This window comes from Poecilia latipinna, unplaced genomic scaffold (genome assembly GCF_001443285.1).
Source record: "Poecilia latipinna isolate Pla-1442-1.1 unplaced genomic scaffold, P_latipinna-1.0 Scaffold399, whole genome shotgun sequence".
NCBI lineage: Eukaryota > Metazoa > Chordata > Actinopteri > Cyprinodontiformes > Poeciliidae > Poecilia > Poecilia latipinna.
This window is the reverse complement of record NW_015113015.1, coordinates 230,398-241,680: the sequence shown is the minus strand read 5'-3', so window position 1 is coordinate 241,680 and position 11,283 is coordinate 230,398. Positions and strand designations below refer to the sequence as shown.

Sequence of the window (11,283 nt, the reverse complement as noted above, 5' to 3'; positions counted from 1 at the left end):
GACTGTCGGCAGCTAACAAAAAGTACCACATTGTTTTCTTGTAGAAATGGTGCTACAGTCTTATTTTCACAGTGTTTTGTCATTCTGCTGATCTATTTTTTTTTTTTTTTTTCAAAATAATCAGCAGAAGTTTCCATCTGAAAGATTCGAGCTTCTGCTCCTGCAGACAATAAGCAGCAAGCTGCAGGAGACATTAACCAGCAGCTTGTGTGTGTTGGGGCTTACTGTGAGGTTGTTGATGCTTTCAGACAAAGCTTCTATTTGTAAAATGGTGCTCTCTGCTTTCACCATCTGTAACACACACACACACGCACACCTGTAACAAGTCACTATTGTAGACATACATGGCTTCCAATAAAAATACTTGATTGTAATGCATGAATGCAGTTCCAGACAGAAGTCTGTGTCTTTTCATCATTGACGTATATATCGTATTCGTTTTGAATTTTTTTTAACTACACAGTTAAACTCCTGTTTACTCTGTGTGCTGGTGATACAACAAACATGTCCAGTGATTTTTAATAAAACAAATTTGGTGCCTTCATTGCAGATTTTCTCAAATTCCCACAGCAGAGTGAAGTAACTCATATCGGCTCAAACTTGTACATAAATGCCCACCAGTATTTGGATTTAAAATCCATTTGAGTTGCCTCTCGACCACATGCTTTTTGTAGCCATCAACAACCTTTCAGCACATTTATATCTGGATATTTAAATGCTTTTTGTGGTAGAATTGCTGAGGTTTATTTGCATCGCTTGGTTTCATGAGTCCAAAGTTTAGTATTCTAGCTGATTAGAGATTAATTTGAATAATTTATGTCCTTCTCCATTTTTCCACCCACTTTGTACAAAACCGACCATGCTGCTACTCCCACCGTACAGTTATGCTGTTGTAATGTTTAAAAACCTTGCAAAGGTGGCCCAGAATTGCTCCTTGCTGAAGCGGTTAAATGCTCAGTCTTCACTCCGTTTGACCGTAAAATGTTTTCTCCAAAAAAACATTTAGCACAACCAAATGGTCAGCTGCAAATTTTTTCAGCTTGAAGGCGTAGAGTTTAGCTGAAGTTTTTTGTTTTGTTTTGTTTTTTAGGTCAGCACATTCCCACTCACTGATCAAATAAAATTCAGTCTTGGGCATGTCACTCTAGTATTTGGGTTATCAGGCTCGTGTGGAACGAATTTTTCAATACAACCTCAGAAACCCAAAAACGAGTGGCATTCATGCCAGTGAGTGCACGTTAAGCTTTTGGCTGAAACTGCATGTGCAATCTGAAATGGAGGTAAAATCCTACTTTGCTGACTGGAATCGGGATTTTTGTACCTGCAGCCGCATTGTGAGCCATGCTCATGCACTTCCATGTCACCTTTAGCAGGTACGCCATGGTGTTCAGGGCTCTGACTGGTTAGTGGAGGCTGAAGGCATGATGGCCACTGCGATGATGAGGATGGTAAAGATGAAAGCAGGTTAGTGGTTGATGCAGACTGCTGAAGCATGCTGCCACAGTAAATTTGTCTTTTTCTTCATTTGATGGTGGAAATGTATAATGCAATGTGATTCGTGAAGAAATACTATAAAAATGAGACGATGTAGAAAGAAGAGACAAATTTTACACACAAGATTTATTTTACTTAAATGATTTTTTTTTTTTATAAATCTTGACATTTACAATTTTATCTTAGCAAAATGTCTTTGCTATAAAAATACTATTACACTCAGTTATGAAAATAACGGTATAAAAATCAACAATCGAGGTATCAAACAAAATATGCTGTAGTATCATTAGTCATGTAGTGACATAAATATTAAATAATATCCCTCCATATATTTTATGCAAATATTGCACAAGTTCCTCTCAGACTGATAGAAAAAAATAAAAAAAATCATGCAGAGGCCGACTTCTATTGAAAAACATCTACTGGTGGCGCATGACAGCCTCAGAGTGTTCAGTAAGGCCGTTCATGTACGTTGCATGAATTTTTGGAGTTGATGCAACAGGAGTCCAGAGAAAGGCCTTGCCTTCTTGCGATGGATGGGTTAGGTGATTAGGCGAATGTCTGAGGTCGAGTTAGTGAGGCTTATTGTGAATCAGATGTTTATCGGAGCGTTTCCAGGTTTCTGGAAGAGCGAGGCACAGGGTCGGGGGTGATGGATGGAGTCTAAGGGAGCAGGGAGAGGTCGGGCTGCAGTCAAAGGAAGCAAAGCAGCAGCAGTAGGGGATATCTGATTGGATGATGGACAGCTCGAGAGTGTCCGTGGCGTTATCGCTGGGGTTATTCATGGTGACGTGTCAGCTTTGCTCTCCTTGTGCCCCACCTGGTCCCGGGTGGGCTCTCGGTCCAGAATGGGACTCAGACCTCTAAAGCCGGCGTACGGACACATCTGCACCCCGTTGGCCATGGACTGTCCTGACTCGGGCGACGAAGTCTCTATGGGACAGACGTAGTCTGTGGACTCGTCCGGCCGTCTCCTCCTCAGGTTTGTCAACTGAGAAAAGCCCAACTTCTTTGGCTGTAGCAAGGAGAGAAAACAAACAAACAAAAAAAAAAACATTTAGTCTTCAAATTAAATTGCACAATGAAAAACGTTAGAAAAATCAAACCTTTAATTTGAGTGCGTTTATTCAGAGGACAGAATTTATTGGGAAATGAGTTTCTAACAAATCTATTTTGGGGTGATTTCAGCTCTGTGGTTTATTTAACATACAGGCTTGTATATAATATGGCTTTAGCATGGAGCTTTAAAAATGCCCAACTATTTAAGACCCTAAATGGTTCAACTGCAAGTTGTCTAGTAGATTATTATTGCATTTTTATTGGAGTACTGAAGGACTCGGAGCTGAGGCTGCAGCATCTTAGAGCCTTTTAGAAAAAAAAAAAAAGCAGAGGATCCTGGATTCACACCACACTCGCAGGATTAAACTGAGAAGAGCTCAGAGCTTAAACTGAGCTGACATACCGACGTCTCACCGCAGATTAAGGTGTTTTTCTTCATGCACAAAAAAGGAGACGGGTTACCCGTGTGTGTTTTCTTGTATATGAGGTGTTTTGATTTTCAAAAATAGTATTTTCTCATTTTCTTACCTTGACTTTAGCTGTGATGCTGAGTGGGGAATATCCTGCTGCTTCGGTGTAGTCCCTCTTCTCCTGCTGAGCCTGTACTCCCACCAGGTTATTGAAGTTGGTGTTCAAGTGGCGCCTCAGCAGCGTTTTTTGAGGAGAGATGTTCAGCAGCATAGCCATTGTGTCGGAGTTAAACCGAGGTTCCAACATCTATTTGAGAATTAAAAAAAAAAAAAATTTTTATGTTTTCTTCATTTATTTTTTGTTTGACCTGCAGTAACGACGGATGCTCACTATCAGCCCTCCGTGTACACCGCTGCCCCTCAGGTTGGGCGCGTACTCGGCCAGGTCCACAGACCTCAGCCACTCCATGACCCGGTGGTTGGACCACTGCACCACTTCGCTGGGGTTGAACTCATTCTGAGACACAGAGGAACAAGAATGAAGCAGCTCAGGTTGGAATAAAATGTTTTGTTTGTTTTTTATGTCACGATAAAAACGCACAAGTTAAGGCCTGATTTGAGTGTCTGTTAACCATCACTTTAATAGAGGATGTCGTGAAATCCTTATATATTCACCAACAGAGTGGTGCAACCATGCCGATCCAATTCAAACACACATTGAACGCTACATTGTACCTACATAAGGAAACAAATGAAGCTTTTTTAATCTTGACAGACATTTTGTATATACAGGAATCAAATACCTCATTTCCAGGTCTGCGTTTAAGGCAGTTTGGGTTAAATCTGTTGACATGAAGAACATGAATGGCACACTTGATGCTGAGATGATGCAGCTGGCTGGTGACTTTGAGAAACAACAGATCACTCTGAGATGGGAAAGAAGAAAACAGAGCAGGTTGTTCATCCTGTAAAAGCAAATTAAATGTCCCTCGTGCTGCTTTGTGCTGGGTGAAACCTTCAATTGTAAATAAAAGGAACTCACCACAGTGAGGTACTGCAGCATGTGTCCATCCACTCTGCCATCATTAAACTGATCTTTGTACTGAGGGAGGCCGATGTCATCAAGCCAACCTGGAGCAAAAAGTGGGTTTATAAAGGAAACTCTTTGGGGAAACAGCTTAACGCAACAAAGTATTTTGGAATTGATTACATACGAGTGACCCAAACATAATCGAGCTCTGCAGATTTTTCTGGCCGTTTGCTGCAGATGCTCTTCAAGGACAGCTGGAGCTTCTTCCTGTGGAGTGGATTCTTGATCGCTAGCTCCTGCAGACAAAATGGAAAGAATTAAATAAAAAAATAAAAACCAGGTCGGCTGAGAACCAAAGAGGAGTCGAGCTGATTTATGAAGCTCATGAAACAAACGGGCAGCGTTTTTAATTAAGAGCAGTAAAATTCACATTGATCAAGATGCAACTAAAAAGCTGGCTGAAAAGCAGAGATGGGCGTAATTAAATGATCAAACAGACAAGACGAGGTGAAAATTACACGGATACACCTGCAGACATTACAGATTGTTAGTGCCCCAGATAACATTCGTATGAAGCAAATAAGAATATTTTGTGCATGACTTACCTTCTCTAGGTCGTGTGGGGTGGCCGCCAGCAGAGTCTGACCACTGCTGACCCAATGGTGAGCGAGAACGCTATACTGACCAAGTCCGATGTCCTCGAGCCAGTCGCAAACCTGCTCCGTGCTCCACTTAGAAAATGGCAGCTTGAGATCTCTGGTAGAAAGACACGGCACAGTTCAAAAGTTTTCAAATGAGATAGTGAGTTTGTTTTTGTTTTTTTGTAATGCTTGCACACGACAGGAACAGTCTGCCTCAAGTGAAACCTTCTCAACATGTGTGGGAGCCATAAAGTGCTACATAGTTCCTACACTGGATCATTCCACCATCCCACTCTGTTTATGGCCATTATTTCCCCGAGCATGCATCCATGAAGCAACCCCTGAGTTTGGTGACCTTTAAACTGCATGATAACAGTTACTTCCTGCTCCACTCATGGCTGTGCCTGTTGCAGATGCACCAGCTGCTTGCAAACAGAATCATTTATATATCCGTCACTCCGTTCCAGCTGCGCTAAATGATGTCCAAATACGTCAAACGTCTGTGGAGGCTTAAACTTTTTGACCATTCATGAATGTGAAACTGAAGTTATCTTCTGCTGGTGAAACAGCAACTTTTTCACTTCACAGAAGTTAAATGCCACAACTTAGTTTAGTGTGTTTTCAGTCTAGACTTTTGGTTGACTTTATTATAAAATAAATAGATCGTGCACCGTGCTTTCCCTGAACGGGCCAGTCTCGGCCCAGCTGTAGCTCGGAAGCCTCCCCTTTTGAAGTCTCCCATCTCTGGATCGTGAACCTGAACTGGGCTGCCCGACTGACTGCGACGAATTCTGGACACAAAAGAAACAACGATACATTTGTCCTTTTCCATGCCCACTTGTTGTGTCTGTTCTGTACAACTTTGCCGCTTACCTTCCCCAGAATTTCTTCATGCCTCTGTGACTCTTCCTTTTCTCAGGTGAGACAGGTGACTGTTGTCCAGAGTCCACTCCAGAGGACAGCGGGGACTGATCTGACAGCATACACTCTTCCAGTTTCCCTGCATGGTCTGACAGGCATAAACGGCACAAGGACACAAATCAATGCAGAGTTTCATTTTATTTTCCTTGATTCGGTACGGGCCGAAAACCGTAAGCTCGGGTTGAAAGACAAGAGCAACCTGTAACAAGATTCAAGCTTGAATTAGAAAAGTCAATTTTCTACTCTTCCAAAACTGTCACATTAAATACATAAACCCCAAAAACAACCTTGAGATGGCTACCAGATGTGATTTCAGGGAATTGTGAACCGACAACAAAGATGGGAAGGATCACAATGAGATGCAAAACGACCATGCAAACAGAAGGCAGCAACCACCAACAAAACATGATGGGAAACAATATCTGAAAAATAATCAGAGTTGAACAATGGAACTTCAAAGATGAACACAACAGCAAAGATATGCAAAGAAGTCACAAAGTGCCAGAAATGATCCTAACTGAACAAACTCAAGAACATAAACACTGCAAAAAAAAACTGCTGGTTTAAAAAAAAAGAAGAAGAAAAAAAAACTCCATGTTTTGTGCAGAAATAGCTTTCTGACTGTAAAAAATAACTCATTCCAAGCAGGACGCTTTGAGCACTTTTAGTCATTTCCCTGATGAGATGCAGTACCCACCAACATCATAGAGGTCATGTTTCCCTGGAGATCCTGAGACAGTGGCGGTTAGTGCAGCGAGAAAAAAGCAGGAAGAACAAAGCAAAGGCCAGCATTAGTCACACCTACTTGGTCTTCAAAATAAATGCTGTATACATTCTCCTTTTTTACAGCTATGGACATGCAGATTTATGAAGCTCTGCTTTTTCCATTTTTAAACTCAAGTTAAAGCCAGTGTTAAAAGTATCTGATGTTTCAGTTTCACTTTCATTTCCAGACTTACCTTTTTACATTAATATCTTGCTCTGAACTACAGAGCAGACTGTAACAGAAAAAGGAAGTCAGTTCATGTCATATTTGTTCACTTTGGTATCCTTTTTCAGTCTGATCTGCCCACATCCTTTAAGTCTGCACTCTTCGTCCTCCAGTAGCCCTTTGATTTGCCTCCTACTTTAAGCTCTGGCTCCATAACAACATAAACAGTGCGGCGGCCATGAGCTTGTACGGCGAACTTAAAGTTTTAGCAAATGCTGATGTCAGAGAAGGAGCCAGGGTTTATCATCATCGGTCCTCTCGAGTCAGGAGGGAATCCTACTAATCCCTAGCTTTAGAGCTGCTTGATCCTCAGTGGAAACCTTTTCCCAGTCTGACTGTTCACTTTGGAGGCTTTACTGTGACAGGGAAAATCCTGTTTTCTCCCGGAGCCTAAGTGCTGTTTTTGTTTCCCTGACTTCGGAGCGGGAACAACAGTGAGGACATACAGTACCTAAAGCTGGTGCGCTGGCACTCCTGCACCGAACTGTTGTCAGAACAAAAAGACCAATCCGTTAGCAAGATGACAGGAGAAGAGGGGGGAGGGAATGAAAAAGAGCACAAACATGAAGCAGTTGAAGCAGAGTAGGTCAAAAAGAGTTGTACATGGAGATTATAATTAGGTTTTTATATAAAACAGTTGCTTGAAACAAGCAAACATGAGTTATATATGCTCTGTGTGTTAACTAATATCCTGCCAGCAACAAAGCCAGTTGGGCACCCAATAGGTTTTAGCTTTTCCTCAAATGGGAAAAACATGTTAAAATTGCACAAGCAAGACCTCCATGACTCGTAGGAGTCCCACTTTATAACCTGAGATGACCTGAATCTGAGAAGTTGACAAGTGGCCTTTACAAAACAGAAGGACTTTAAGTCGGCCCTTTTTGTCCATCGTCATAAAGTAATACTGTTTAAAACAAACAAAAAAGTCCCCACTTGCATTATCCAGGATATTTATACCAAATAAACAATGTTGCTTTGTCATGACACAAAAAAAACAGCAGTAGCAATTTTTTCTCCCTTCCTGTCAATTTATTGACAGTAGCGTTATGGTACTTTTTAAAGTTTGTGGATTTAGGTGGTCTGCCAGGGCTGTAGCTCTCCTTGTGGTAGACAGAAAGCATGTCAATTTAATGAAATAAAAACGTTCCACTGAATGACAGACCATAGAACATGCCAGTCCACATATTTGCTTGTTTTAAAAATAAGATTACCATAACTCCATTCATATCAGGTTGAAAACATACCATAAATACTCACCCAGGGTGTAGTCTTTGCTGTGGTGGTGGGCAGGGGAGAGCTGGACAGGAGATAAATACTCTGTCTCTCTGCCTCTGGTGCCGTTTAGCTCATCCTTAGATTCTTTCTTTTTACTCAGTTTTCCTGGCAGAGTTTGGTACTTGCTCGGCTCCATTTGTGGACTCTGCAGAGTAGAAAAGCGTACAATTTAACATTTTTAAGCCCTGGTTTGCGATCATTTTAAATCATTCACCGTTATCTAACAACCGTATATATATGTGCATATAATTTGTTGTGCCCATGATTCACAAAACGTGTGGCGTTTCTCCTCCTCATGAACACAATTGCTACTTCAAGTATCTCTAGCTCTGATATTCTCTTAAAAAGCATGTTTTATCCACTGAATTGTCTTTTGAGTCCATCTTTCTTAAGGTGAGATGGCCTTCCACTCCATTGCATAACAACATGTCCTTTGGAGGTTGAATGTTTGACGATGCAAGAATCTGAGCAGGCATCAAAGTCAGTGGGGGGCTCTGAAGGAACGACTGGAGAAAGGCCAACAGACAGAAACAGCTCGGAGGCAGCGATGATGCCGAGCTCTGCAGACAGCCTCTTCAGGTAGGTCTTGGCCCTTTTGTTTGTGTGTGTGTGTGTGTTTGCATGTGCGTGTGTGAAAATGTTTTTCTCCTGGATGTCATGCATAGGAAGCATTTGCTTCTTTCATAGAAGTAAAAAAAAAAAGAAGAAGAGAAAAATCAGGTTGCAGTTCATTAGAGATCAAAAGGCCAAAGTGCAGCTGAAGTGTCATGTCACAATGTTTTGGTGCAAGTTAAGTTTAGAATTGGGGACACATTTGGTGTATGTAGGTTTTTTTTTTCTTTGCTATTATTAGTTGAAGATCAATTGTAGCCATATACATATAAAAATAAAAGGAACAGATTTTATTTCTAAAAGGTGACGTTGCATGGAGCTCAGTTCATACAATTGTGTGCAACGGTTTTGTGGCATCCCTCATTTCTTTACATCCTATTAAAAAAAAAGCAGCGAAAGCCAAAAGAAAAGCTCTATAAACTGTGGAGAACTATTTAGCTTTTCAAAAAGCGGTGAAGCTCGCAGTGCGAGGAGACATGTCGACATGCAGCGGATCAGTACCTCTGCCCCTACGTCTGATTCAGTTTCAGCTGGCTGGATCACTCCAGCCTGAAAGTAACAGAAAGAGAGGAGGAACGAAAACATGCAAACACACAGAATTAGCAGGTTAGCAATCCCAGAGATTAAAAGAGTGTGGATCAAGTCAGGACCTCTTTACAAAGGATTAAGACTTCGCAGTAAAGAAGAAAAATCAACAAGAATGTGGACGACCTTTACAGATACATAGACTGTCTTTTCTTGGCTCTGTCAAGAATTTACTGCAATACTCAAACTATTTTGGGAAAGCACAAAACTGCACAGGGAGGTCCTGGTGGTCCCCTATCGGGATGGCAGCACATTGGTGTTTTGTTGCGGCATGGTGGGTTTGCAGTGGCAACTTATGTAGGACATGCAACCTGTTCAAAACAGGATACATTGTTCATCAAGGGAATTTGAAGCAGGACTGGTCACACTAGGCTTTACCTAAAACTCCAACTTCATTATAGAAATGCTGCGATGGCAGTAATCAAAGTAAGTTAAAATTCTTGCCACCATTGCTGCCAAACTCATTAAATCCAGCAGAATTCAGTAGACAGAAGAAGTCAAACAACAATCTACACTTATATATATATATGCAGAGAGAACATTTTCTAAAACTTTCACCATCCAGCTACATTTGGAAACCTTGGATACTGGTCTTAATCCAGTGTAAAGGGGCCCTTAGAAAGCGCTGAAGTAATGTACTTCTAGGTGAGATATTAAAAAAGAATGATAGGAGCAAATATAGAGAGCTGCATTTGGTTAATAGATTAGTTGCAGAGTTTTAAAAACTGATTAGTATCGGATAAGAGACCTTTTGAAAACATCCACTTTGCAACTCTTCAAGACTGCTGGAGAGTAATCTGTGTCGATGTCTGGAAAATAAATCAGGATACGTTTTAGAAAGCGTTTAAACTGTTGCAAGTCAAAGTGACGAACTGCTGCAGAGCTTACAATGATCCATTTAAGAAACTTGCATCACCAGTAGTCACCAACGAAGTTTCCATAGAGTTCTGGAAACTGAAAGACATGGCAAATGGAGTTAGTTACAGTAATCAAAATCTAGTCGGAGTGTTTCCTCTGAACATAAAAAGCATTTTTTACCTTGAATCAAGTTCTCTCTGAAAGGGAGATGGACACAGCATGAGTGGAGAAGATCCCCTTGATGACATCTGTGCAAAAATAATAAAACATTGATGACTTTAGACATCAAGCTTCAAACCCACTATGCAGACTTTCTTCATTTTTGCATATATTTACCTCTGATTTGATGATATCAGAATGAGCTTTGTGTGTGATGGCTTTTAACTTCAAGCTGCCACTCAGCTCCTCTTCGCTACTTCCTGTTGGTTAACATCAGGAATTATTAAAGTTACGTTGTGGGTTGTTTATAAAAACCCTACACAACAAACACGCCTTACCATGTGTAAGTGACATCATTTCCCTCACTTTTCTGTATTGACCAAGCAGGATAGTCAGCTCCTCTATACGTCGATCCTGTCGTCACCAAATTCAAATAACATGTTTGTTTTTTTTAAATCAAAGAAATACAACCATGATGCCAACAGTATAAAAACTTAATTCACCTTTTCATCATTTGAGGCCAACAAAGACTCCATCCCCACCTTCAGCCTCTGGTATTCTTGGTCTAACAGAGTGAAAAGGAGACGCTTTCAGTGGGATCTTGGACAGCTCTCATGTAAGTTTGTTCACGCTGTCTGATGGGTGCCTGGAGCCGTGTTGCAGACAGATGTGACAGCCATGCTAACGCGAATAAACAAGCAAAGCAAACGCATGGTGACAGCACAAGTGGCCACACACCATCACCTGGAACAAACAGTGCAGTCTGATGACAGAGTAAAGACGAATGAGGTCAACACAAAAACCAGCCTGTATTCACTGTCCCATAAGCATCCTTTAAAATACTGACACACGTTTTAAAGGAAACTGAAAAGGTCAACTAAACTAAGTTTGGTTTAGTTGACTTTAACTACCACTAATTTAGAGCTTCGTTACAAAAAATATCTGATGTCTGTAGCTCCTCAACTGTGCCACACTGAAAGGGGTTTTAATAATTGGGGCTTTGCATCAATTTTGTTGGAACAACTGCTTCATTGCATTCCTGCTAATTCAAGCTAAATCTGACATAAACCGATGCATTTTGAAATAAGCTGGTAACTGGAAGGCGACGGCTTTCAGATCGACTAGCCTGGTGGAAATAAAAATATATACAGTTTTACAGTCAGTGATGCCACCATACCTAGGCACTAATAACTTTAAAAATAAATCAAAATAGATTCAAATGTTTTCTTACACATCTGTGCCATGTTT

General features: G+C 41.0%; 1 protein-coding gene across 3 annotated transcripts in view; it reads right to left on the bottom strand.

The window, feature by feature from the left end:
* The window catches only part of ppfibp2b (PPFIA binding protein 2b), a 73,658-nt gene that overhangs the window by 5,557 nt on the left and 56,818 nt on the right, over nucleotides 1-11,283 (bottom strand). The window contains exons 11-31 of one of the 3 annotated variants that reach the window (XM_015037253.1): nucleotides 10,539-10,600; nucleotides 10,374-10,449; nucleotides 10,213-10,295; nucleotides 10,057-10,124; nucleotides 9,907-9,972; nucleotides 9,767-9,827; nucleotides 8,935-8,982; nucleotides 7,804-7,966; nucleotides 6,998-7,030; nucleotides 6,253-6,285; nucleotides 5,508-5,643; nucleotides 5,306-5,425; nucleotides 4,599-4,749; nucleotides 4,178-4,289; nucleotides 4,006-4,094; nucleotides 3,767-3,889; nucleotides 3,355-3,480; nucleotides 3,082-3,270; nucleotides 2,315-2,509; nucleotides 1,322-1,431; nucleotides 270-291 (exon numbers count right to left, since the gene is read on the bottom strand). In XM_015037253.1, coding sequence (XP_014892739.1) covers nucleotides 285-291; nucleotides 1,322-1,431; nucleotides 2,315-2,509; nucleotides 3,082-3,270; nucleotides 3,355-3,480; nucleotides 3,767-3,889; nucleotides 4,006-4,094; nucleotides 4,178-4,289; nucleotides 4,599-4,749; nucleotides 5,306-5,425; nucleotides 5,508-5,643; nucleotides 6,253-6,285; nucleotides 6,998-7,030; nucleotides 7,804-7,966; nucleotides 8,935-8,982; nucleotides 9,767-9,827; nucleotides 9,907-9,972; nucleotides 10,057-10,124; nucleotides 10,213-10,295; nucleotides 10,374-10,449; nucleotides 10,539-10,600 — 2,051 coding nt within the window. In that variant the 3' untranslated portion in view covers nucleotides 270-284. Of the gene's footprint in view, nucleotides 1-225; nucleotides 292-1,321; nucleotides 1,432-1,601; nucleotides 2,510-3,081; nucleotides 3,271-3,354; nucleotides 3,481-3,766; nucleotides 3,890-4,005; nucleotides 4,095-4,177; nucleotides 4,290-4,598; nucleotides 4,750-5,305; nucleotides 5,426-5,507; nucleotides 5,644-6,252; nucleotides 6,286-6,997; nucleotides 7,031-7,803; nucleotides 7,967-8,934; nucleotides 8,983-9,766; nucleotides 9,828-9,906; nucleotides 9,973-10,056; nucleotides 10,125-10,212; nucleotides 10,296-10,373; nucleotides 10,450-10,538; nucleotides 10,601-11,283 lie in introns of those variants that run through there. The other 2 variants (XM_015037252.1, XM_015037254.1) reach the window with 2 other exon arrangements.